Consider the following 27,941-nt stretch of genomic DNA (forward strand, 5'->3'; position numbering starts at 1 on the left):
TGTACAATTCAAAGATAAAATTTGCAGTGTTATTAGCCCTACAGACGGAAAGGTGAAAGCAACAGCGGTCTTGACAAAAAATAAACTCTTTGAGTTGCAGACTAAAGATTCGAGTGAAAAAGAAGTAATAAAAGTTAAAGAAGATATCCAAAATAAACATGCAGTGCAATTAAGGAAAGCGACATCGAGGCCCGTCAATCCAGGTATAAAAGTCTCAGCCGTAGCAGGAAACAACGGTCAGTACAAATCCGGAAATATGGTGTATGTCGATTGGATCCAGGTAAATATAGACGAAAAGGGCAAGGATTTGCAGAACAATGTAGGCAATAAAAATTCAGATGAAAAGCAAATAGAAGAAGAGGATCAAAATTCAGGGAAAGAAACAAGTGTAGAAAGTGCATCGGAATCAAATTATTCATCAGAATCATTTGAGTCATTCACTGATGATGAAAGTCATCACGAAAATGACAATGGGTTAAGAAGGTCGAGTAGGGAAAATAAAGGTATACCACCGGAAATTTATGTGGATTTATCAAATGTTAAAAAGTGAAATCTATAGAACAGCGATACAGAACAAAAAGGGGTACTAAAGACAATAATTTAAAGGACAATAAGTTTAGAGTTTAATTCTTCAGTGTATTTGCATACAACTAAATTTCAGTTAATGCTTTTATAGTTTTCAGATGTGTAAAGTGTTCAATTCAGTTTTATATTATGAATTTATTTAATACAGAATAAAATTATCGTTGAGGGAAAGTGTTGGAATACAACGATAATTATTAATATCAATGTCAGAAATGAATCTTGAAGGAAAATTGTGTGGAAAGGGAAACCAGGTAAATGCATTACCTGAGTCCCACTTAGGGTTGCAATTTTTCGTTAGTCGTACAAAAACGGTCCTGCGGTAAATACATAAAGTTGTACGGTTCAAAATAAAGTAAAGCCTAAAGAACCCATGAAATCTATGTTAAATACTAAATTATTAATTGTTCAATAAAGTCTCAATATTTGTATCTTAATTCCTTTCTTTTGTCTCACACGTGTAATATTCCTACATATTTCCTGTAAGTTCCAACAGTAAGTGCTAATGATACTACAATGGTAATTAATAAACAGCAGAATGATCTTTATGCTAATTGACAAACATGAGGATTAGCTTAATGATAATTCACAAACATTAGAATTATTTTAATGGTAATTAACAAACATTAGGATGATCTTAATGCTAATTGACAATTATCAGGATTAGCTTACTGGTATTTAACAAACATTAGAATTATTTTAACGCTAATTGACAAACTTTAGGCTTAACTTAACCATACTTAACAAACATTAGAATTAATTTCTTGATAATTAACAAACATTAGGATGATCTAAATGCTAATTAACAAACTTTAGCTTTAGCTGAATGATAATTAACAAAGATTAGAATTACTTTAATGGCAATTATCAAACATTAGGATGATCTTAATGCCAATTGAGAACCATTAGGATTATCCTAGTGCCAATTGAGAATCATCAGGATTAGCTTAATGATAATTAACAAACATTATGTTTAGCTTCAGAACCATCATCATTTAGTTACATTTATTTATTATTGTGTCATTATAATTAATTTCAGTAAAACTTTCAAAAATCTTATAGCAACATTTTCAGCAATTGAAACAGTATTATCATCCATTACAGCAGCATTAACAACCATTACAACAGCATTAGCAACAATTTTAGCAGTATTATTAGCAATTTCAGAAGCATCATCAATCACTGCAGCAGCATTTTTGAAAATTTCATCAGCATTATCAGCAATTTCAAAAGAATTATACTATTATCAACCACTACATCAGTATTATCAACAATGTCTTTATCATTATCACCAATTTCGGTAGTATCTTCATTAATGTCATTAGATAACAAAACACCCAAAACAATTTCTCTAGATGATAACAAAATGATTGATTATGATGACAGTGCATCATCAATAAAACCCATACAGTAACATCATTATCATTCAGCATCATGTTGAGTTGTACAAGAACAAAAATAATGAAACAAAGATGACTCCATATCTAATGGCATTAATGGTATGAAGGAAACTCCTGTTTCGATATCCATTATTTTAGAGGAAGAAGAATTTATAAGATCTCGTAGAATGGTAGCAGTTGGTGAGACGACTCGAAAAGAGGAACCCTCTCGTCTATACTATACTTCCTTGTAGATTTTCTTAAAAAAGGGAAAATGGAGTTCACCCTCTCTTAGTGTGTATAGGCTCGCCTATGCAGAGGCACGTAACACACCACAAGGGGAGAAAACGAGAATCGGGGTCGATCGATTTTTAAAGCAACCGCAATATTTGACAGCTACAGCATCGACGTTGGTTTCGGCGCCACCTGTTTCGAAAAAAAACCGCAGAACCCTCCTTCCCTTACGTTCATTCGTGAATTTTTTTTTCTCTCTGTCTTTCTCTCAGAGAAAATCCAAATTCACCCACACACATTCAAGTAAAAGAGAGAGTCCGAGAGTGCAAGGGAGAAATAAAAAGCGAAAGAGAGAAATTTGCTCGCGTGTTTGCTTGCAGAAATTCACGTTGGGTGTTCTGCACCATGCCGGCAGACACGTCGCCAATAAGTGAACATCGGTTGCGTTCTACACCCTCAACCGCCCCCAACAAACGTCTCCCCTTGCCATCTCTTTCTCTCTCTCTCTCTCTCTCGCTCGACCTCTCTTTGACTCGAAATCCCAACGCTCCCGCACCATTGCTACATCGGTGGTTCGCAACATACCGCAACGATCCCAGTATTCCATCCCTCGATTAGAAGCTTACTCGTTTTCCACAACTGAAGCACTTGTGTGTTGTCAAAATAAAACTGTTTTTAAAATAGCTTACAGGATTTTGTATTCTGTTGCTTTTGCGTTTAATCTCGAGACGGATTTTGGCTTTTTGGCTGGATTGCAATTACTGTCTGCGGGGTGTTTGTTTTCCTCAATGCAGTATTTGTACTGTTGTCTTTAACAACAATCATTAGCGTCTTTATAATTATTTTCAAGAGCTTTTGTACTGTCATCTTTAGCAGAAATTTCATTAGCATCTTTATAATTGTTTTCGAGAGTATTTGTACTGTCATCTATAGCAACAACCATTAGCATCTTTATAATTATTTTTGAGACCATTGTCATTAGTATTCGGATTGTTGTCTTTAGTGGTAAAATCATTAGCATATTCATAGTTGTCTGCAGCAGCAACATCATTAACATTTGCAAAATTACTTTTAGCAACAACATCATTAGCATTTTCATTGTTGTCTTCAGCAGCAACATCATTGGCATTTGCATTTTTATCTTCAGCAGCAACACCAGTAACAGTAACAGCAACCAGTAATTGGTAATATTTCTGTTAGGAACATTATTAGAATGATTTGCAACATTACTTTTAGGAACAACATCTTTAGTACATTAGCAATATTTCTTTTAGGAACAACATCATCAGCATTATTACCAATATTTCTTTTAGGAATAACAGTATCAGCATCATTACCAATATCTCTGTTGGGAACAACATCATTAGCATCATTACCAATATTTCTTTTAGGAACAATATCATTACCAATATTTCTGTTAAGAACAACATCAGTAGCATGATTTTCAACATTACTTTTAGGATTAGCATCATTAGCAATATTTATTTTAGGAATAACATCATCAGCATCATTACCATTATTTCTTTTAGGAACAACATCATCAGTATCATTACCATTATTACTGTTGGGAATGATATCATTAGTATCATTAGCACTATTTATTTTAGGATCAACATCAATAGCATCATTAGCACTATTTCTTTTAGGAACAACATCATCAGCATTATTACCAATATTTCTTTTAGGAATAACAGTATCAGCATCATTACCAATATCTCTGTTGGGAACAACATCATTAGCATCATTACCAATATTTCTTTTAGGAACAACATCATTACCAATATTTCTGTTAAGAACAACATCAGTAGCATGATTTTCAACATTACTTTTAGGATTAGCATCATTAGCAATATTTATTTTAGGAATAACATCATCAGCATCATTACCATTATTTCTTTTAGGAACAACATCATCAGTATCATTACCATTATTTCTGTTGGGAATGATATCATTAGTATCATTAGCAATATTTCTTTTAGGAACATCATCATCAGCATCATTATACCAAACTCCAAACTCTTTGAAAATTAATTAAGAAAATGACAAATTTGAAGTGTTGGGCAAGAAGCTTTTCCTATGTTTCACTGTCACGCCAAAAAGTATATACATTAGAGGAGAGAAAGGCAGAAGAAGAAGAATAATAAGAAAGAGAAGACGAATTAAGGAAGAATAAGGTGTCATTCTAGTAGAAAAAGAGCAGGGGTGACGGGTTGGAAGTGATGTACGTCCGAACAGAGAGATAGGGATGACCGAGCTTACATATAGTCTTTGGAACAGACGCACACACTATGACTATATACATATTGTAGCTTTTGGATGACGTTACGATGCTATATGCGCAGAGTGTTGCAGAGAGACGTTGATTTATACCAGTGCCAAGTCAAGGGCGAACTTTGAATAATCCCCCACAACTCACAACTTTTAATCTTTCACCATAAAACAAAAAAAATCTACATTTTCTAATTTTTACTCTAATTTTTTGGATGCACCTCACAGATGCATCCTTTAAAAACTGCTTCTCCAAACATAAAAAATGTAATTTATTCAAAAATATATATAATTAATGATATTATATAAAAAATAATAGGGAAAAATATATTTATACTTCTATATTTAAAGAAATAATGGATATATATATATCCTCACCATAGACCTCGCGTATAGTCGAGGATCGCATATATGTACATGGTCGTTATGTTTTATGGCTAATTGTTTTATTATCTTTGACATATTTCCAGTTTACGGCCACGGCCCCGCCGTTTTGTTTCATGGCTGTCTATTGTGTGTGATGAACGCCGCTTTATGTGCGCCACCCCGTAGTGTATTAGTTGTAAATATATATATATACCAGGCCTACGCTGTATATATACATATACGCAACTCTCTCGCTTCAATGTTCACTTAACGCTCCAACAATGAAAATTAAAGACGAGGAAAAGTGTTTAATGGCATTTTGGAAATTCATCAATCTTTTTCACTTTTTACACGCACTAAAGTTGCTTTTTCTTCTTCTCCTTCTTCTTTCTTAATTAGCCGCACGACAATGGACAATTTTTTTCCATAAATTTTTTTGCATCTTGTATATATGTACAATATATAAACGCTTGAAAAAAGGGAAAAATAAATCAAAAATTTGTAATAGTTTTAGTAATAAAACAAGTTTTATATGAAAGTTTTAATAATGCACCTATATTAATGATAATTAATTTGTTCTATTAAGATTGAATTTTGATTTCATCTCTTTTAAAAATAAAATCTAAAAAAATTTCTCTTGTAAAAAAATAAAAATGTCAAAATCATTTTTAGTGGCTTTGAAAATTCTTGAATAATAAACAGACTTCGCACTCATCTACTAAAACCAACTATTTACTATATACTTTTTTACGTTATACTACTATTTGGGTACTTTTTTTTAGATTTCAGCCACTAAAAGATACTATTTCTGATTTTTTTTGAGAATTTACTTTAAAATCACTAATACTAGAAATAAAAAAACTTCTAAAATATTATAGTCTCAAATTCTTTAAAACGATTCAATTATTTTCAAAAAATATTCGAAATTCATTTTCAATATCCAGTATTTTCAATAAAAGCAAAAGAATTCAATTATTTTTAAACAAAATTGATAAAATTCATCCAAAATTCAATTATTTTCATAAATTATAAAATTTTCACAGAAATTCAATTAATTTAGAATAGCGTTTAAAAAAAAAAAATTCGAAAAAATGAAATTAATTAATTATTTAACAAAATTTTTATACAATTTTTTACAATAATTCAGTTACTTTCACTAATGATAACATTTTTCATAAAATTTCAATATTTAAACAAATTTTTGATAAAATTCTAAGCAAGAATTCAATTGTTTTCATAAATAGTAAAACTCATCGAAGAATTTCAATTATTTTAAGTACTATTTTAAATTCATTAATCGAAAAATTCAATTATTTTGACAAATAATGATATCCACAAGAATGTCTTTATTTATAAACATTATAAAATTCTTCTGAAAAATTCAATTATCTTCAAACAAAAAAATTTTCTTACAGAAATTCAATTTTTCTTAAACATTTTAATAAATTCTTTAGCAAAGATTCAATTATTTTTCATAAATAATAAAATTCTTCTCAGGAATTCTATTATTTTTGAAAATTTTAATAAAATTGTTCGAATAAAATCAATTATTTCAAAATACAATTTTAGTTAAATTTTTTTTTGAAGTAATTCAATTATTTTTTTAGATTTTTATTAAATTTTTCGCAATAATTGAATTATGTCGATAAATAACAGAATTATTCCCGAAAATTCAATTATTTTGAGCCATTTTATTAAAATTATTTGCAAAAATCTATTATTTTCATAAATATTCATTATAAGAATTCAATTATTTTTTAAAGTAGGGGAATGTAGTCAAGGTTGGCCTACTGTCTAGGTAGGCCACTCGCGTTTTTTTGTCAAGTTCACTAGCGCCACCTACGCGCATTTTTGTCGAAGCTTGTCTTAGTGAAACCTAACTTTTTGTTCAATTACATTTTCGGAAAATCGAAAATTGTGTTTTCTGTGACGTCGGTACAAAAAAAGCTCAAAAAAAGTTTTGTGCATAATGTGAAAAACCATTAATAAAAGATAAAAAACAAATTGAATCGTCAAGGCAAGTATGCAGAAAATTTGTGGGACTCATGGTTGAAAGGAAAACAAAGTAAAAAATCGAATCCCGAAACGTATTTCTTTATGGTTACAACAATTCGGTAATGTTACTTACTGTCAAGGTCGGCCACTATGTGTTTAAAATGCGCAAAGTTGAGGACGAGCTACTTCATTTGCAAAAACTGCAATTCTGTATAACTCATAATATAATTGATCATCTTATTAATATTTTTATTTAATTTTATTAATATTTTAGTGCAAAACTTTTTTTTATTTATATTTATTTTTTTATATTGTTTATTGTTATTATTTTGTTATTTCATTAAGTTACAAACTGTAAACAATAAAGAATCAATTTTCCGTAACTCCAAACATGTTATTTTATTTTTTAACGATTAATGCCCTTTGAATTTTAAACATGGCCGACCTTGACTGTAATGGCCAACCTGGACTACAAATTTTTTTTTTTTTAAATCTTTATAACTTTTTCATTTTTAAACCTGTCAATTTACTTTGTACAGAAAAAATGTTCCTATTAAACAGGACTTTCCAACCATATACTTCAATTGTCCAAATTCATTTTTAAAAAAAAGTTATAAACAAAAGTCAAAAAGGTGGCCGACCTAGACTATGTTCCCCTAATATATTTTTTCTTGGAATTACAATTATTTTAAAAAATTCTATATTATAATCGTTCGCAGGAATTAAATGATTTTCAAAAATAACAAAATTCTTCACAGAAATTCCATTTTTTAAACATTTTAATAAAATTTTTCAGAATAATCCAATTATTCTCATAATTAATAAAATTCTTCTCTGGAATTTAATTATTTTTGAAAATTTTAATAAAATTCTTTGCAAATATTCAATTATTTTCTTAAATAATAAAATTCATCGCAAGAATTCAATTATTTTTAATAGTACAATTTTATAGGAATTGCTCAAAAAATTATTAAAAATTTAATTTCAATTCCGTAAAAAAATGAATTATTTAAATAATGTTTTTTTTTTAAATTCTTTGGAGGAATACAATTTTTTTTTAACAAAAATGTTAAAATTTTTCACAGAATTTCAATTATTTTCAATTATTTTAATAAAATTCATCGAAAGAAATCAATTATTTGAAATAAAATTTAAATTAAATTTTTTGAAATAATTGGATAATTTTTTTAGATTTTAATAAAATTCTTCCAAAAATTCAATAATTTACATAAATATAATTCTTCGAACGAATTCAATTATGTCAATAAATAACAAAAAATTATTCCCGAAAATTTAACGATTCTAAAGTATTTTATAATAAAATCCTTCCCAAGAATTCAATTATTTTCATAAATAATAAAATTCTTCTCAGGAATTCAATTATTTTTGAAAAAAGAAATTTAATAAAATTCTACACAGACATTTAATTATTTTCGAAAATTTTAATAGAATTCTTTGTAAAATATAATCATTTTTAAAAACTTTTCACAATTCAATGATTTTCAATATCTACTGTTTTCATAAAATTCCCAAACAGAATGCAATTATTTAAAAAATTTTCTGTATAAATATCTTTGTAAGAATTTAATTCTATTCACGAATAATACAAATTTCTGAGGAATCCAATAATTAAAATTTGAATTTGCCTAAAATTAGTCGTGAGAAATCAATTATTTAAAAATTTTCATAAAATTCTTCGCAAAAATTAAATTATTTTTATAAATATCAAAATTTTTTCATGAATAATTAAATTCGTTGCAGGAATTCATTTTTATTAGCAGGATAAGAAAGAAGTAAATATTTTTGATGAAAATTAGGAAAGAGGGTGGAAAATAAAATATAGAATGAATATTATAGAATAAAATGTAGAATAAAATATATGAAGTTTTGTCAGTTTTTCAAAGTGTCTAAAACGAGTTTTTTTTTATGGTCAAGTTTAATTTTTCGATAGCTATACTTTCTCACTACTTTTTTTCTAGTTTGAATGCTACTTTTTTAAAAATTAATTATCGAGTATGAAGTCAAAATAAATTTCATTCGATTTTTCCAAAAAGCTTTCGCCATCTTGGTTCGGCCATTTTGAATTTTTGAAAAGTGGCGCTGATTACCATATATACAATCAGAACCCTCGAGTTACAATGCTGTACCATTTTTTGGACATTTTTTATCCTTACACTCGAACCTTTCCAACATTAATCAGAAATTGAAGGCTATAACGCGAAAAAGAAGAAGAAAAAAAGAAAGAAAAAAGGAGTTAGAGAAGGCAGGAAGTATTTATTTGTTTTAAGAAGGCAGGCATCCTCTCTTTCAAACGAATTCCTCAAGGGATGGTGAGGAGTTGCATTCTTACGAGGCGTCACGTATTAGGAGTGTGGGTTTGTACGAAGGGAAAAGGCGATATATTGGCATACCATACAAAAAAGAATTTTCACACTGTCCATTGGTTTGTGCGCTGTCTCCTTTGCACGTGCATTGTCCTTCCTTTGCCCGCACATAATACAAAGGAAGGAGTGCACGTCTATCCGTCTGTCTGTCCCAACTGTCGTGCGAATGTCGTCTTTTCCTATACGACCTTCGGTGCGGTCAGACTCTCTCTCTCTCTCTCTCTCTCTCTCTCTCTCTCTCTCTCTCTCTCTTTCGCAGTTCTCAATTGCGAATAAGCTGATGGTGTAGGAGGAAGGGGGGGGGGTGGGGGTTTGTGATAGATGTCCTCCTAGCGTTGGAATGCATGGAGGTCCTGACACACCAAAGACGTGATGGCATTTCATGTCCTTCAAACCACCAAAAAGACTTCTAATGTTTTTCTTGTCCAATATATACTCTATACTTGTTTAATCTAATTCGAAATCGATTTTTATTTGCAGACCATCCAAAGTGAAACAAAAATACATGAAAATTATTTCCAGCCACTTGAAAATTCCTTTCTATGGATGGGTATCCACCTGGATTGTTGCTGGAATGTTGCTGAACAAGTCATTGTTGAGGTGCATTTTAAAGTTCCCATTTTGAGATGCATCCAAAAGTATTAAGTGCATTCTTAATTGTTTTGTTGATTTGCATTTTAAAACATCACTTTTAAGCTGCATCCAAAGGACCAAGGTGGAAAAGTTAACGTTAGTTAACGTTAGCTAATGCTACTAACGTTAACTAACGTTATAGACTAACATTAGGCTAACGTTAACTAACTCTAGACTAAAATTAGGCTAACGTTAGTTTAACGACATTTTTTGATCACTAATATCAGATTATAACGTTAGTTAACATTAGTCTAACGTTAGACTACTGTTAGTCTAACGTTAGTTAACGTTAGTCTAACATTAGTAACATTAGCTAACGTGAAACTTTTCCACCTGGGGAATTAAAACCAAAGTACATAATTTTAAGTGCATCCTTAATTTTTGAAGTGCATCCAAAAGAATTAAACCATCAAAGTTCTTTTAAGTGCATCCTTAATTTTTTATGTGCATCCAAAAAAATTAAATTAAAAAACTTTGAAGGCACTTTCTTAAATAGTTTTTGCATGCATTTTAGTGCGCGACACATTTAGAGGTGCATCCAAAAGAATTCAAAGCACCATAAAAATTCTACAACTTGTAATTAAATAAATTAATAAACCAAGAATAAAAAAAAGAAGGCACAAAGAACTGCAAATCTGAATCGACAACAAAAAAATCAAACTTTTAGTTCACTAAAAAGAAACAACACAAATCTGGTGCAATTTCTATAAGAATATTTTTCTCTCGTCTTACAAGATATACATACATTATAATAAGCATTTCTTTCTCCTTTGAAAAAGTTTCAAACTCTGAATCATTAAACAAGTGACATTGTCTTTACAAACAATAGAATTAGTCCTGCACATTAGTATAATCATTTGTCTCTGAATTCATTATATTGTCGACCCTCTATTTTCTCGTGGCGACCCCATCGTTTCAAATGGCCATTTCTTTCTGCATGCTTGACTTTTTTTTTTCTTAAACCCTCCCCATACTCTTTCTTTTAACGTTGAGGGTTAGAAAAAAAATAATTTCTTTTTTCTTCACACTGTCCGGAGAAAAATTCTCTCCTCCAGTGCCCAACCCCCCCTCACCAATAAACGTTATTTGCCCTCGAGGAAGCATCGACTATCGACAGATGCCTTAGAGACTCTTATTAAAAGTCATTTCGTTGGTGGTTCACCCCACTTGTTAGAAGACACGGGGAGAAAGATCGTTTCATTTAAATACTCTCCCGTCGCGAGTCATTTATCATCCCACATTTGCTACACAACAATATATACTCCCTGTAACTTCTTTTTCTTCTTCTTCGATTTTTTTTTTTTTATTCTTTTCTGCGGGTGTAGACTAAACATTTTTTGCCACACACTGTAAAAATAATTAATTTTTGAATAGTGCACCTTAAAAGATAGTTTTTTTAATACAGGTGCATCTGTCACTATTCTAGCGATGCACCTCACATTTATGCTTAAAAATTCAACTCAAATATTCGTTAAAGTTATATATTTAACAGGTAATATTGTTTCTTTTATTCTTTGTAATTAAAAAATTCACAGGTGCACCTGAAAAATAAAATTCAGAAGGAAGAGAAAAAAAATCATGTGGGATGCACCTCAAAAATATAACTCGAGAATATTGCACTTTGCTAGTGTTTTTTAAGAGTTGACATTAAGAGGCCCTCCTCCTAGTTCTTAGTCATCATCGATGCACCTCACAGATGCACCTAAAAGTCAATTTAGTTTACTCTATAGAAATTTACAAATAATTCCCAAAATAAAATAAACTAAAAATAATAATAAATAAAATAAATAATTTCCTTTAATTAAAATAAAATTTCACAAACACCTGTTTGTGATAGGCTACAATCCATCACAAACAGTTTGTGAAATTTTTTCAAATTTCTTAAATCTTTGAAAACTCGTAAATTCTTTGTAATTTTTTTATGCAGTTTTGCAAATTTTTGCAAAGAAAAAAATTTAACCAACGATAAAACTATAAACTATTCTTTTTCTCAAACGAAAAATTCATTTTTTGAAAATTTTTCGAAAACTCATAAAATTGCCTCAATTTTGAAAATAATTTCAAAAAAAAAATTCTTAAAACACTTTTCAAATTGAAAGTCATTGTTACTAAAATTTGCTTTTTTTGAAAATTCATATTTAAAAAAATAATAATTTTATTTACAAAAAAGACGTTAGCAAAAATTTTCGAAAACTCATAAAATTGCGTTAATTTGAAAATAATTTCAAAAAATATTCCTTAAACATTTGTCAAATTGAAAGTCATTGATACTAAATTTGATTTTTTGAAAATTCAATTTAAAAAAAAAATTTTTTATTTACAAAAAACTATTAGCAAAATTTTTCGAAAACTCATAAAATTGCGTTAATTTAAAAGTAATTTCAAAAAATATTCTTAAAACATTAGTCAAATTGAAAGTGATTGGTTTAAAAATTTGGTTTTTTGAAAATTCAAATAAAAAAATAACAATTTTATCTAAAACGTTAGCAAAATTTTTCGAAAACTCATAAAATTGCGTTAATTTGAAAATAATTTTAAGAAATATTCTTAAAATATACATCAAATTGAAAGGACAAAGTACTAAAATATTTGATTCTTGAAAATTCAATATTGAAAGAAATAAAAATTTTATCTTAAAAAAGAGACGTTAGAAAAATTTTCGAAAACTCATAAAATTGCGTTAATTCAAATATAATTTCAAAAAAAAAATATTTTTAAAACACATGAAATTGAATGCAATGTGCACTAAAATATTCGATTTTTTAAATATTCTAAAAAGGAAAAATAACAATTTTATCCAAAGAAACAGGCGTTAGCACAATTTTTCGAAAACTCATAAAATTGCGTTAATTTAAAAATAATTTCAAAAAATATTTTTAAAACATATGTCAAATTGTAAGCACTGCAATTGGTACTAAGATTTGATTTCTTGGAAATTCTAATTTTAAAAAAATATCAACCTTATCGCAAAAGAAGCGTTAGCAAAATTTTTCGAAAACTCATAAAATTGCGTTAATTGAAAAATAATTTTAAAAAATATTCTTTAAATATTTGTCAATTTAAAATTCATTGGTACTAAAATTTGGTTCTTTGAAAATTCAAATTGAAAAAAATAACAAAAAAAGCTAACGTCAAAAAATACGTTAGCAAAAATTTTCAAAAACTCATAAAATTGCGTTAATTTAAAAATATTTTCAAGAAATATTCTTAAAACATATAAGTCAAATTGAAAGGACAGAATACTAAAATATTGGATTCTTAAAAATTCGATATTGAAAAAAATCAAAACTTTAGGTTTCCAAAAAAAGTTGTAGCAAAATTTTTCGAAAACTCATAAAATTGCATTAATTTAAAAATAATTTTAAAAAATTATTAAGCACTGTAATTGGTATTAGAATTCGGTTTCTTGAAAATTTCCAAATTGAAAAAATAACAATTTTATCCAAAAAAAGGCGTTAGCGCAAAATTTTCCAAAAACTCATAAAATTGCGTTAACTGATATAACACGGCAAAAACGACTCATAATAAAATTTTATACCTCACCAAAGATTTTCATCTCAAAGGAGAATTCTAACAAGAAATTTATGTACCTTTTAAAGTTACACCTTGCTTTGAGTATAAACTACGATCAAAGAATTTTTGAGTATGAATTTTAGTAGGAAAAAAAAAATATTTTGTACTGGGGGGGGGAGGAAAAGAGAGTTTCCAAGGCAAGAAAAGGGCGATATGCACGAGTGACGTTCTCGATGGAAAAATTAATAGAATCATTTCGCTGAACTGCTCGCATTCGTTCGCACACACACACACACACACACTAACACACAAAAAATCCACGACTAGTATATATCTAGTATTAAAATGTGTGTCGAGAATGGCATGGAAAAAAATAGCATGACTTTTTTTCTCCCTTCCAACAAAAGCCATCCGGGGATAAGGAGAGTTTTATGCGCTTAAGCGACTCGACTAAGATTTGTCACGAGCTATTTTGCCAACTCGTGTCAAACTTGTGAAACCACTCAACGATAAACGCGGGAGAATTGATACTGAATTCAAGGGAATTATTCTTAATTTGGCAAATTAAAATTAAAAGAAGAATTTTTCTTTTGAAATCAATTTTTTGTTTTGGGAAAATTTTGTAATCAACTGTTTTTTTGGATAGATTTTTTAACGCGAAAGTGTATTTTTCTTAGTCTTTTTTTTTTTTTTTGTTTTTCGAAATTTTTTTTAAACTCTTAAAAAATGCGTTAATTTTCTACTTGAAAATTATTTGAAAGTAAAAATTTCTAAGAACGAAAGAAAGTGTAATAACTCTAATTTCATTTAATTATTTCACTATTTTTTCAAATCAAAAAAATTTTAAAACTTTTTTGAAACTTTTAAAAAAATTTTTGAAACTCATAAATTTGCGTTAATTAATAACTATATGAAAAATATTCACAAAACAGTGACTGAATAGAAATTTTGTAATTAAATCTTTTCATTGCACTTTTCAACGTAAAAGACGATTTTTTTTAGAATTTTTCTCATTTTCGAAAAAATTTTCTTAAAACTCATAAAAATGCAAAAACTGCTATACTGAAAACTATTTTTTTATTATTTGTAACGAAAGAAAAATATAAATAACTGTGTCAGAATGATTTTTGTATAAAATTTTTAAAAATACGAAATATTTTTTTTTTTAAAAGTTGAAACATTTAACAGTCTTTTAAAAAACTCATAAAAATGCGTTAATTCACTGAAAAAATTATTTTTTTGCACCTATTTACGAGACTAAAGTTTTTCGCAGTTCGTTTAAAAAAATCAATTTATGAAAATATTTCTATCAACACTCGTGAAATTAATTTGATCATTTTTTAATAAAAATGCGTTAATGACTCATAAAACGAATAATGCTGGGAAATATTTTTTACTGTCGAAAAAAATAAAGCTGAATAACCGTCAGAATTTATTTCATATAAAACTTTTAACAATAAAAAATATTTTTCTTGCTATGTTGTATTTCAAATATTCAACAGGATTTTTAGAAACTCATAAAAATGCGTTAATTCATTGAAACAAAAGTTTTTTGTTTCTTTTTTGTCAGAACCAAATTTTTTGGTAGTGTATTTAAAAAAATCCCTTAAAAAATAATATTTTCTTTCATCATTCGTAAAATTCATTTATCCAAATTTAAGAAAAAAATAAAAATGCGTTAATGACTAAAAAAAATTTTTTTTATTAACAGAAATTCGTTAATGACTCAAAACCAATTTTGATTGATAAATATGCGTTAATAACTCAAAATAAATGTGCGTTAATAACTCAAAACCAATTTTTTTTTTAAATAAAACGCGTTAGTGAATCAAAACCAATTTTTTTAAAAATAAAAATTAGTTAATGACACAAAACGAATTTTTTATTAATAAAAATTTGTTAATGATTCAAAACAAAATTTTTATTGATAAAAAATGCGTTAATAACTTAAAATAAATGTGCGTTAATAACAAAAAAACAATTTTTTATTGATTAAAATGCGTTAATTACTCAAATAAAATTTTTTTATTGGTAAAAATTAAAAAAAACTTTTTTAAACAAAAATGCGTTAATGACTCAAAACAAAACTTTTATATTAATAAAAATGCGTTAATAACTCAAAAACAATTTTTTTAAAAAATAAAAATGCGTGACTAAAAACGAATTTTTTATTATTAAAAATTCATTAATGATTCAAAATAAATTTTTATTGTTAAAAATGCGTTAAGAACTCAAAATAAATGTACGTTAATAACTCAAATTAATTTTTATTGATTAAAATGCGTTAATTACTCAAATCAAATTTTTTTTATTGATAAAAATGCGTTAATAACTTAAAACCAATTTTTTTATTGATACAAATGCATTAATAACTTAAAACAAATTTTTTTAAAAATAAAAATGCGTTAATGCCTCAAAATGAATTTTTTATTGATAAAAATTAGAAATAATTCAAAACAAATTTTTATTGATAAAAATGCGATTTTAACTCAAAACAATTTTTGATTGTTTAAAATGTGTTAATGACTCAAAGCAAATTTTTTTATTGATAAAAATGCATTAATAACTCAAAACCAATTTTTTAAAAAAATAAAAATGCGTTAGCGACTCAAAACAAAAATTTGTATATTAATAAAAAATAGATATGGTCAATAACAGCCTGTGTATTTTTGAATAAATAAATAAATAAAAATGCGTTAATAACTCAAAACCAATATTTTAAAAAATCAAAATGCGTTAATGACTCAAAACGAATTTTTTATTAATAAAAATTGATAATGATTAAAAACAAATTTTTATTTATACAAATGCGTTAATGACTCAAAAAGAATGTGCATTAATAACTCAAAACAATTTTTTATTGTTTAAAATGTGTTAATGACTCAAGACAAATTTTTTTTATTGATAAAAATACGTTAATTACTCAAATCGATTTTTTTTAAAAATAAAAATGCGTTAATGACTCAAAACAAAATTTTTATATTAATAAAAATGCGTTAATGACTCAAAACAAATTTTTATTAATAAAAATGCGTTAATAACTCAAAACAAATTTTTATTGATAAAAATTCGTTAATAACTCAAAACAAATTTTTTAAAAATAAAAGTGCGTTAACAACTCAAATAACATCATTGCAAAACATAATTTTTACCATCGACAAAAAAACACTGTCAAATTGTATTTTTGAAAATGAATAATTTTTTAATGATTCATATGCGACTTAAGAATAAAAAGAATTTAAAAATAAAAAAAACCCTTAGACTGTATTCTGAAGACCACTTTTTTGATCTTTAATAAAAAAAAAAAAAAAAGAACGCGAGGATCAAAGATTAAAAGAAAAATTTCAATTTCTGTTACATAACTGTTAAGCAATTAAACTGTATGACTAGATATGAATGGAAAAAGGGAAGTATAAAAGAAGAAAAAAGAAGAATATGAGAGGAAGAAGAAAAAGAAGGAAAAGAAGAAGAAGAAGAAGAAGAAAAAGGGTCGAGACACTCATATAGCAGAAGAGAGCATAAAATCGAATATGCCTATCTGTGAAACGAAAAGATTTGTGGTCGACGGTCCGCGTAGGTAGCTTCTTGGCAGGCCGTAAAACTACGTTTTGTAACGAGAATGATGATGCTTGGAGGTTTTGAAAACTTCTATTTCGACGTGTGACCCCGGAAACAAAAAGTGGCAAAAGCCGCGGTTTTCTGTATCTCTATTTTCATACAACTTTTTTTTTTCTCTTTTTTCCCCCGTGACCATTGATGGTTTTTCTTTTTTTCCCAACTCAAGACATTATACTCTTGGTGTGTATGTCGCGGTATTTACTATTATCTTTGTACATTATAAAAGAAGACGCCTTCCACATATAACGACTGCGGTGAGACACCAGGAGGAGACACACTCTCGCTTAATATTATTTGTTACCTCCCATGAGGCTTATAGTTTACAATCTTTAGTTGTGAACATTGTGTACAGGAAGTGGAATTTGTCTCTTGAAAATATTTTTGCTTTGTTTGAATTTTTCCTACACTTCTGCTATATGTATGTTTGCTTTGGAAAAATTTTCTGTCACTATTTTTTCATAAATGAATTATTTGTAAATTTTTTTTTAAATTAAAAATTTTTTTTTTTTTTTTAATTTTTTCTTTAGTTGTGAACATTGTACAGGAAGTGAAATTTGTCTCTTGAAAATATTGTTGCTTTGTTATAATTTTTCCTACACTTCTGTAGTTTATGTTATTTATGTATGCTTTGAAAAATTTTCTGTCACTTTTTTTTTTTTTTTTTTTTTTTTTTTGTTAAAATTCAAATCTACGTTTAGGTGCATCTTTGAGGTGCATCCTTGAACATGGAGAAGAAGCAGTGGCACCTCTGAAGTTATTTGGAAATATTTTTCTCGGTTAAAAATTGAATCCCACTTTTAGGTGCATCATTGAGGTGCCCCCTTGAACTGTAGGTCATAGTAGGTCGTAGGTCAGAGGGCAAATATAACCTCGAAGTTAGGTCTATATTTAATTAAAGGCTTTTAGGACAAAAAAAATAAAAAAAACCTCCAAATTAGTTTATGAATTTTAAAATAACTTATTATTGATGGAGGGGGGGGGGGTGATACAATACAATAATAATAATAATAGTAAAAATAATACAAATAAAGATAAAAATTGAACTAAAATTGAATTCTAACAATGAAAAAAAAAATTGAAAGAAAAAGTTTACAAGTGGGGGGGCTAGAGTGATAGAGTGATTATCAGTCATCTTTTTGAGAAGAGAGTGAGTGAGAGAGAGAAAAAAGATCATTGGCCGATCTTTATTTCTGAAGGTCTGTGAATAACAATGATCAATAGAAAAAAAAAAAAGCGTGGGCTGTGAAACGGGAACTGAATGGATGAGGACCGTATGGTGGAAAGGTGAGTGAGTGAGTGTGTGTCTGTCTGGGGGTCCACCCACGCAACTCATTGCATTCGGACATCTCTATTGTCTTTTGAAACAGAGTTTTAACCCTTTGGCTACACAAAATAACGGTGTCGCACATTCACGGTCTGTTATTTGCATGCAAAAAAAAAAAAAAAAAAAAAAAATGAAGAAGAAGAAGAAATTATTTTGTCTTTGGAAAAACCCCCTTCCGTCAATGATGAAACAATTATTGTTCCTTTAGACGAAGAGAAAGGAAAAAAAATTTTTTTTTCTTGATTTCAATAGAGAGATCGTTAACAGGTTGAATAATAATAATAATAATAATAACATAGGTACACGTTCTGATGACATTTAATTGAACTTTTGATAAATTTATGTTAATTATTATTATTAATAAAATATTAGTCTAATTATTAGTGTTAAAATAGTAGTCTAATTATTAGTGTTAAAATAGTAGTCTAATTATTAGTGTTAATTAAATAATAACGTAATTATTAGTCTTAATGATTTAAATTTTTAAATATTGAAAATGAAGGTTTGAAGCAAACTATTTACAGTTACTGCGCAGCATTTTCGTGAACCGAATTCTACTGCGCAGGATCAGAAAAGCGATGCGCAGTAAATTAGCGTGCGTTCTTTCGCTGCGCAGTCGCTTCCAGATTAATCTAACCAATGCGCAGTAACAAAAAATTTTCTTTATTACACATTAGTAATGGAGTTAATAAAAAAAATACCGAAATTAAATTCATTTTTCCGAATTTAAGGAAAAAAATTTGGTTTATCCACTTTTTTTTTGTTTTATTTTCGCTTATTAACTTTCTTTTGCTTTTATTTTCGTTTATTAACTTTTTTATTTATTTGATTTATATTATTTACATTAAAAGAAAAAAAAAGGAAAATGAATGTTGGAAAAAAAGTTTTTTTTGTACTTAGTGTTTTATTTATTTTTATTTAATTAAAATAATAAAATTTAAATCAAGAATGGAAAAAAAATTGAAACTAATTTTTTCTAAAGGCTATTTTTGAAGGCAAATTGGAAGTAACACAAGGATTTGGCATGGACACCATTCTAACACCTCTCTCGACCCTAAAACCATTCGTCACTCCTCGAATCAATGTGTGCGAAGAATTAAAGACTCATGCGGTCATGAGGAAGGCCGCAGTGTTCTTGCCCTATCCATAATTCTTCTTCATTCCCAATGATATATATGTAAACCAAATAATATGGGGTAAATTTACAAACTAACACCTGTTAATTATTTTTCTCTTAAAATTTTATCAAAAAAAAAAAAAAAAATTGCTCTTTAAAGTTTAAAAACACAATTTTAATACAGCATCAATTTTGAATTTTTTGTGGTAATTAGAGTTTTTAAAGTTGGGTGATTTCGAATTTAATTTAGTTTTCTCAAAATACAAAATGTCGGATCCAAGATGGCGGACAAAATATAAAAAATTTTAAGTAAAGTCTCGAAAATTACCACTCTCGGCTTTTCGGAGTTGCTAATTACGAATTCAGTGTCTGCTTTTGAAAATTCAAAATGGCGGATCCAATATGGCGGACAAAAATTTAAAAATTTAATTTAATCTTATCAAAATTACGACTATGGATTTTTTGGAGTCTCTACATACAAGTTCGGTGACTGCTTTTTAAAATTCAAAATGGCGGATCCAAGATGGCTGATTATATTACATAAAAGTTATTAAAAAATATTTTTATTTGTATTTTGAAAAAAATGTAATATTTATCATGAAAAAATTGTTTTTTTAATGATGGGTACATCATAAAAAACAATTTTTTCCTTTTCAAAGTGCTTCAAAAAAAAAAAAAAAAAATTGTGCCTGTTTTGAAATAAAAAAAATAAAATCGGTCATTCTTATTGTCAGTAAAGATCCATTGTTCGAATACGCGCACAGTCCTCCACCTCTGAATAGATCCGGCATTAAGATTCGTCGAGACGATTAGACAATTTGTAAACACGAGCATGTAGGAGTTTGTCGATGACCCCGCAGACTTTTTTTTCTCTCTCTTTAGCTCTTTCTCCTTTTCACTGGAAATCTGTCTCAGATTTTATACTTTTGCTCAATCATTCTATTCATTCACTCATGTTCATTCATGTTCGTGTCGATCCACTATATAGAAGAATGACTGCCAGATTTTATTAAAAAAAAAAAAAAAAAAAAAAAAAAAAGAATGACTATGACATACATATTATATTGTATGTATACACTTGATGGATCAAAATAAGCGTGGATGTAGAACTGTTACGATCAATTGATATTGACACGAAACAAGGTCTTTTTTGGGTTCTGTCATTCATTCATTCATATATATATATCTGACACACCTCGAAAATGAAAAAAAAAAATTTATTTTTGCACAACAATGAAATATTTTACGGATGTTTAGAGAGAGTTTCAATTTTTAATTTATTTTTGTAAAAGAAAATATAGTCAATTGGCAATTTTTGACAGCTAAGTTCAATTTTTAAATATTTGTCCGCAATATTGCTATTCTATTTTCGAATTTCATAAAACGGTCATTGAATTTGTATAATCAACAATGACCTCAAAAATCCCCGAGTAGTGATTTTCAAAAACTTATAGAGAACGTTTTTTTAATTTTTTTCTTCCTCCGCCATATTGGATCCGCCATTTTGAATTTTGACAAAAGACACCGTTTTTATTATTTAAAATGAAATTTTCATAATATTTATTATTATTTCGGAAAAATTAATTATTTAAAACAATATTTATAAAATTCTTATGCGAAGAATTCAATTATTTTTTAACACTGTAATAATATTTTTCGCAATAATTCAATTATTTTCATAAACAATAAAATTCTTCTCAGAAATTCAATTATTTTTGAAAATTTTAATAAAATTTTTTCCAACTATTCAATTATTGTCTCAAAAAAAAAAAAAAAAAAAAAAAATTCATAGCAGGATTTAATTTATTTTTAATTTAGTTCATAAATAATTCTTCTTTCAATTCGCTGATATAGAAATCAAAAAAAATATTCTCCAAAATTAATATCAAATTCTTTAAAACGATTCAATTATTTTCAAAAAATAATCGAAATTCAATTCAAGTACCTATTTTCATGAAATTCCGTAAAAAAATTCAATTATTTTAAAAAAAAATTGATAAAATTCATCCAAAATTCAATTACATTCACTAGTAATAACATTTTTTAATGAAAATTCAATTTTTTAAAAAAATTTTTATAAAAATCTAAGCAAGAAATAAATTATTTTCATTAACAATAAAACTTCATTGAAGAATTTCAATTACTTTTATACTATTTTAAATTAATTATTCAAAAAATTCAATTATTCTTACAAATAAAATTTTCCACAAGAATTCAGTTATTTTCAAAAATTCTTTGTAAACATTTTTAAAAAAATTTTCGCAATAATTCAATTATTTTCCTAAATAAAAAATTGATACGAAAATTCAATTATGTTCAGGGATTTTAATAAAATTCTTTGCACAATTCAATTATTTTCATAAATAATAATATTCGTCGCAAAAATTGAATTATTTTTTAAAGTAATAAATTTCTTCTTGGAAATTCAATTATTTAAAAAAATTCTAGTATAAAATCGTTCGCAGGAATTCAATTATTTTCAAAAATAACAAAAAATTTCCACAGAAATTCAATTTTTTTTAAACATTTAAAAAAAAATTTTTCACAATAATTCAATTATTTTCCTAAATAACAAAATTGTTTCCGAAAATTCAATTATTTTGAGGGATTTTAATAAAGTTATTGGCAAAATTTAATTATTTTCATAAATTAATAATCATGACAAGAATTCAATTATTTTTAAAAGTAATAAATTTCTTCTTGGAAATTCAATTATTTTAAAAAATTCTTGTAAAATTGTTATCAGGAATTCTATTATTTTCAAAAACAACAAAAATTTTCACAGAAATTCAATTCTTTATGAACGTTTGAATAAAATTTTTCTCAATAATTCAATTATTTTTCTAAATAATAAAATTATTCCCAGAAATTTAATTAATTTATAAAATTCTAATAAAATCGTTTCCAGGAATTCAATTATTTTTTTCAAATAAAATTTTCTACAAAAATTCAATTATTTAAATTAAAATTTTTATAATGTTTCTTATATTTCAAAAAATTAATTATTTAAAGCAATGTTTATAAAATTCTTACGAAGACTTTAATTACTTTCAAAAATAACAATTTTTTTTACAGAAATTCAATTCTTTGTAAACATTTTAAAAAAAATTTTCGCAGTAATTCAATTATTTTCCTAAATAACAAAATTGTTTCCGAAAATTCAATTATTTTGAGGGATTTTAATAAATTCCTTTGCAAAATTCAATTATTTTCATAAGAAAAATATTCATCAGAAGGATTCAATTATTTTTTTAAGTAATAAATTTCTTCTTTGGAAATTCAATTATTTAAAAAAATTCTAGTAAATCGTTCGCAGAAATTCAATTATTTTCAAAAATAACAAAATTTTTCACAAAAATTCAATTCTTTGTAAACATTTAAAAAAAAAATTCTAAATAATTCAATTATTTTTCTAAATAACAATATTGTTTCCGAAAATTCTATTATTTTGAGGGATTTTAATGAAATTCTTTGCAAAATTCAATTATTTTAATTTTTTAATAAATAACAATATTTATCACAAGAATTCAATTATTTTTAAAAACACTAAATTTCTTCTTGGAAATTCAATTATTTTAAAAAATAACAAATTTTTTCACATAAATTCAATTCTTTGTAAACATTAAAAAAAAATTTCGCAATTATTAAATTATTTTCCTAAATAACAAAATTGTTTCCGAAAATTCAACTATTTTTTAGGGATTTTAATAAAATTCTTTGCAAAATTCAATTATTTTTAAAATCAATGAATTTCTTCTTGCAAATTCAATTATTTAATAACATTCTAGTAAAATCGTTCGGAGGAATTCAATTATTTTTGTAAATAATAAAATGCTTTTCAGGAGTTCAATTATTTTAAAAAAAAATTTAATAAAATGCCACACAAAAATTCAATTATTAATGTCATGAATTTTAATAGAATTCATTGTAAAGTATAATTATTTTTAAAAACTTTTCGCAATTCAATGATTTTCAATATCTATACTATTTTCATAAAATTTCCAAACAGAATTCAATTATTTAAAAAAATTTTTGTTTAAATCTCCGTAAGAATTAAATTATTCTTTTTATCAATAATAAAAATCTTTGCAGAAAATCAATTTATTACCAGGATAAGAAAGAGGTAAATATTTTTCATGAAAATTAGGAAAAAGTCATGAAAATAAAATATACAATGGAATTTTTGTCAGTTTTGTAAAGTGTTTAAAATTAATTTTTTTGGTCGTCATGGTTAATTTTTCGATAGCTAATTTTTCTCTATACTTTTTTTTTTAATTTGAAAACTACTTTTTGCTACTTTGAAGTCTAAATTTTGTTTTTTTTTTTTTGCTAAATTTTTGCTGTGAAGTCTAAATAAATTTCATTAGATTTTTACAAAAATTTACGCCATCTTGGATCCGCCATTTTGAATTTTTAAAAACTGGCAAAGTTTGTAATATGTAAATTTGCTAAGTCTGTAAATTGCAAAAAAAATTTAATTATTAAAATTTCATGGCACTATTTAAATTTTTTGTCTATTTATATTTTCAAAAATTTAAACTTATTATGCCATGGCAAGTTTAAATTTTTTGAAAATTCAATTCGACAATAAGAATAAAAAAATAATTTTTTTGTTCAGATTGGAGAATTATTTTCTCTTTAAATTTCAAATCCTCTTGACAATACGAATACACTAAAGTGCAATATCATCTCTAGAGGTATACGTATATAAGATGAATATTAACTATATTGACACACGAAAATTTCTTTCTTATATTTTTTTTTTATTCATAATGACGCACCTAGAAATCAGGCGCCCACGTTGTTTCCGGTCCGAAAAATTTATAGTGCCTTCCTCTTTTTTTTTTATTTTTGGTTCTTCATTATTATTTGTGAAAAAAGTGGGAATAAATAGACGCATAGTGAGAGAGAAAGAGAGAGAGAGAGAGAGATCTCCTCGGGGGTTTTTCTGATAATTGCGGTGCTCTCCAACTGTTATTATTAAGCCGATATTTTACCACAAGGGGACACACGTTCGCGCATATAATTTTTGCAAAAGCCCTCTAATTATGGGTTATAGTGGATTGCACCAAGCTTTGGTTGCACTAGAATGGTCCATTGGAAAGGAAAAAGGGCGAGGCCGGATTTATCTATCTCTCTTTCCTCCTTCAAAAAGCATCTCATTCTCTTTCCTTTCGCCTACGCGTCAAACCAGGGTTCATCCTTTTGTGCTTTATCATTAACATCGTCTCATCTTCTTATTTCAATAAGAAGGCCCCCCCAAATTGTTTGTTCCTTTCACTACTTCAAAAAAAAAAAAAAAAAAAAAAAAAAAAAAAAAAAAAAAAAAAAAGAGTTGAGACCTTTTTATTGAATATTATTTTTCTTAACAATTGGAATCACTTGACTCTGGAAAAACGTCCTGGGTGTTATTTTCGCACCGCTTGACAAAAAAAATGAGAAGAATGAACCCGGGTGTTCTTGAGACACCCGAGGTGATCCATTGTTGATTTATTCAATAAAAAAAAATCAGATATAAATTTAGAGAAATTTTTATCTTGAATTTTAGAAAATTTATTTTTTTTTTCGTGGAATATTATCTGCGTGTGATTATAAATGATTGTTTGGGATGAAACGTGACGAGACGATAGGGGGATGTTAGAGGGATATATAGCTTAAAGAGGAAAAAGAAGAGAAATATTGTGGAGGCGGTGGTCGTGGCTCGCGGCTTGTATTGCGCGCCTTTTTGGACCCCAACAGAGTAGAGGGAGATGTTTTGAGTGACGTGAGCATAATGACGCTATGCACCGGCTACGACGTGTACACCTCGCGGAGATGAGTGTCTCGGTACACGCCTTCGGGCCACGGGGAGAAACTCTCCTCTTCAGGGTCCCGCCCAAGGTGACGCAAAGTTCATCATGGGAATGAGGAATTTCTTTTTTTTTTAATTTTATTTTTAACTGAGGAGAGTATTTTTCTGCTTTGGACACCAGTGCGCAGCTTATTTGTTACTTTAGGAACTACTGCGCAGTCTAAATGTCGAAAAAATGGCACTGCGCAGGCAGAAAGTGTGAAATTTGACTTCTAGAATAGTGAAATTAGTAATATTTTAGGTTTTGGCACTACTGCGCAGCTTGTTTGTTACTTTAGGAACTACTGCGCAGCTTATTTGTTACTCTAGAAACTACTGCGCAGACTAAATGTCGAAAAAGTGCAACTGCGCAGCCAAAAGGTCTAAAAATTGACTTCTAGAATACTGAGACTAGTAATACTTTAGACTTTGGCACCACTGCGCAGCTTGTTTGTTACTTTAGGAACTAGTGCGCAGCTTATTTGTTACTCTAGGAACCACTACGCTGCACTGCGCAGGCAAAAGGTGTAAAAATTTCTTTCTAGAATACTGGAATTAGTAATACTTTTGGTTTTGGCACCACTACGCAGCTTGTTTGTTAATTTAGGAACTGTGAGGCCATTGACTTTTATAATACTGAAATTAGTAATATTTCTGCTTTAGACACCAGTGCGCAGCTTTTTTATTACTTTAGAAACTAGTGCGCAGCCTAAATATTAAAAAAAAACGGCACTGCGCAGCCATAAAAAGAAAAAATTGACTTCCATAATACTAAAATTGATGACATTTCTGCTTTTGACACCATTGCGCAGCTCGTTTGTTACTTTAGGAATTAGTGCGCAGCCTAAATCTCGAAAAGACGGTACTGCGCAGGCAGTAAGTGAGGCCATTGACTTTTATAATACTGCAATTAGTGACACTTCTGCTTTAGACACTACTGCGCAGCTTCTTTATTACTTTAAAAACTAGTGCGCAGCCTAAATATAAAAAAAATGTCATTGCGCAGCTAAAATGTGTGAAAATTGACTTCTATAATACTTAAATTAGTAATATTTTTATCAGAGACAGACTGCGCAGCTTATTTATTACTTTAGCAAATAGTGCGCAGCCTAAATCTCATAGAAAACTGTACTGCGCAGCTATAAAGTGAAAAAATTGACTTCTGAAATACTAAAATTAGTAATATTTTTGCTTTAGCCCCCACTGCGCAGCCGTTAAATTAATTAAGGCACAAGTGCGCAGCCTTAAATTCAAAGTCGTGCTACTGCGCAGCCTTAAAGTGAAAATTGTTTACGAATTCAATGTCTGCTTTTCAAAATTCAAAATGGCGGATCCAAGATTGCGGAGTAAAATTCTTTATCAGAATTAAATTTTTCTAAAACATTCAATTATTCAATAAATATTTCTATTTTTTCTAACAAGATAACTAGCGTTTTTTTAAAAAACTTTTTAATTAAAAATTAAATAGAAAATAATTATCCAATCTGGAGCATAGAAAATTTTAATAAATCCAAATTAATTGAAATTGTTAATAGAAATGAAATGTCAAGTGACTATTTATCATTTTGCTACTTATTTTTCATTCTGTAAACAAGTGCGCAGAGTAAAATTGAAAATTGATCTACTGCGCAGTATGGACAATTTCAACTGCGCAGTAGATTAGAGTTTGATGAAAAGCTGCGCAGATGGTCCCAAAAGTTGTGAAACGTAGTGATTTACTAAAAAACAGAGCAACAAAATTTTCATTGATGAATATAATTAATACTCACACAGTTCAGAAATATCACTAAAATGTTAAGAATCCTTATCAATACGATTTTGAATTAAATGAAAATTTTATTTTAATTTATTTTTCCAGACAAAAGAACTTTTTTCCAATTCAGAAAGAGGATTATCACACCATCGTATTTTTTTTGCTTCATCACTAAATTTTCATAAATCGCAGTCGAGAGGAGTGCATTTAATTATATGGCGAGTGATTTTTTTTCATTCGTACTGCGGTCATAATAGATTTACTCTTACTCTTTTGTTTTTTTTGTCAGCTAATTGGTAATTAAGCGGGGTTAAATACCGAGCAGCCAACGCTTTCTTGCTGCGCTCGTTCACTGTGGGGCTAATTTAATTTGCGGTTTCGTCGCCTGTAACTCTCGCGGCTACCTGGTTTTGTTGCAGCAAAATTTTCCAGCGGTGCCAACAGGAAAAAAAACAATTTCTTGACTCAAAGTTCGAAAAAAGAAATAGATTTTCAGTTCGGAATATTAAAAAAATAAATTTTTAGACGCGAGGAATTTTTTCCTTGATGTAGAAGTGGACTAATGGGTAGGTAGAGCTTCTAAGCTATTATGCAACTTTACTGCGCAGCTATTGGTCCGTTTTTGCAGTACTGCGCAGCCTTTACGCGTCTGGACAATTTCGCTGCGCAGTAGATTAAATCGTAACGAAAAGTTGCGCAGTTGGGCTCACCATCTTCAGTATGGTCAATTACTATAATCACCAAAAAAGCAAAACAAAATACTCGCAAATTTTCGAAGAAAACTAACTCTTTTGTTTTTTTCCCTCTAGAAAAACATGTTTCACGTCCTTGTGAGCGCACCTGTCATTCACCAGTGAATTTACGCGTGGGTTTTCTTGCGCCTTTCTTCACAACTAACTGGTGCGTGTCTATCTTCAATTCTCCGAGGCAATTTCTCGCTATCAT

General features: G+C 27.9%; 1 protein-coding gene across 1 annotated transcript; it reads right to left on the bottom strand.

Moving 5' to 3' along the window:
* Positions 1-3,118: 3,118 nt before the first annotated feature.
* LOC122499591 (putative uncharacterized protein DDB_G0289263) lies at positions 3,119-27,941 on the bottom strand. Its single transcript, XM_043608039.1, has 3 exons — positions 27,848-27,941; positions 3,450-4,213; positions 3,119-3,388 (listed from the first exon to the last, which is right to left on the bottom strand). The coding sequence occupies exons 1-3, from the start codon at positions 27,939-27,941 to the stop codon at positions 3,119-3,121; spliced, it is 1,128 nt and encodes a 375-aa protein (XP_043463974.1).

This window comes from Leptopilina heterotoma, unplaced genomic scaffold (assembly GCF_015476425.1).
Source record: "Leptopilina heterotoma isolate Lh14 unplaced genomic scaffold, ASM1547642v1 Lhet_17, whole genome shotgun sequence".
Classification (NCBI taxonomy): Eukaryota; Metazoa; Arthropoda; class Insecta; order Hymenoptera; family Figitidae; genus Leptopilina; species Leptopilina heterotoma.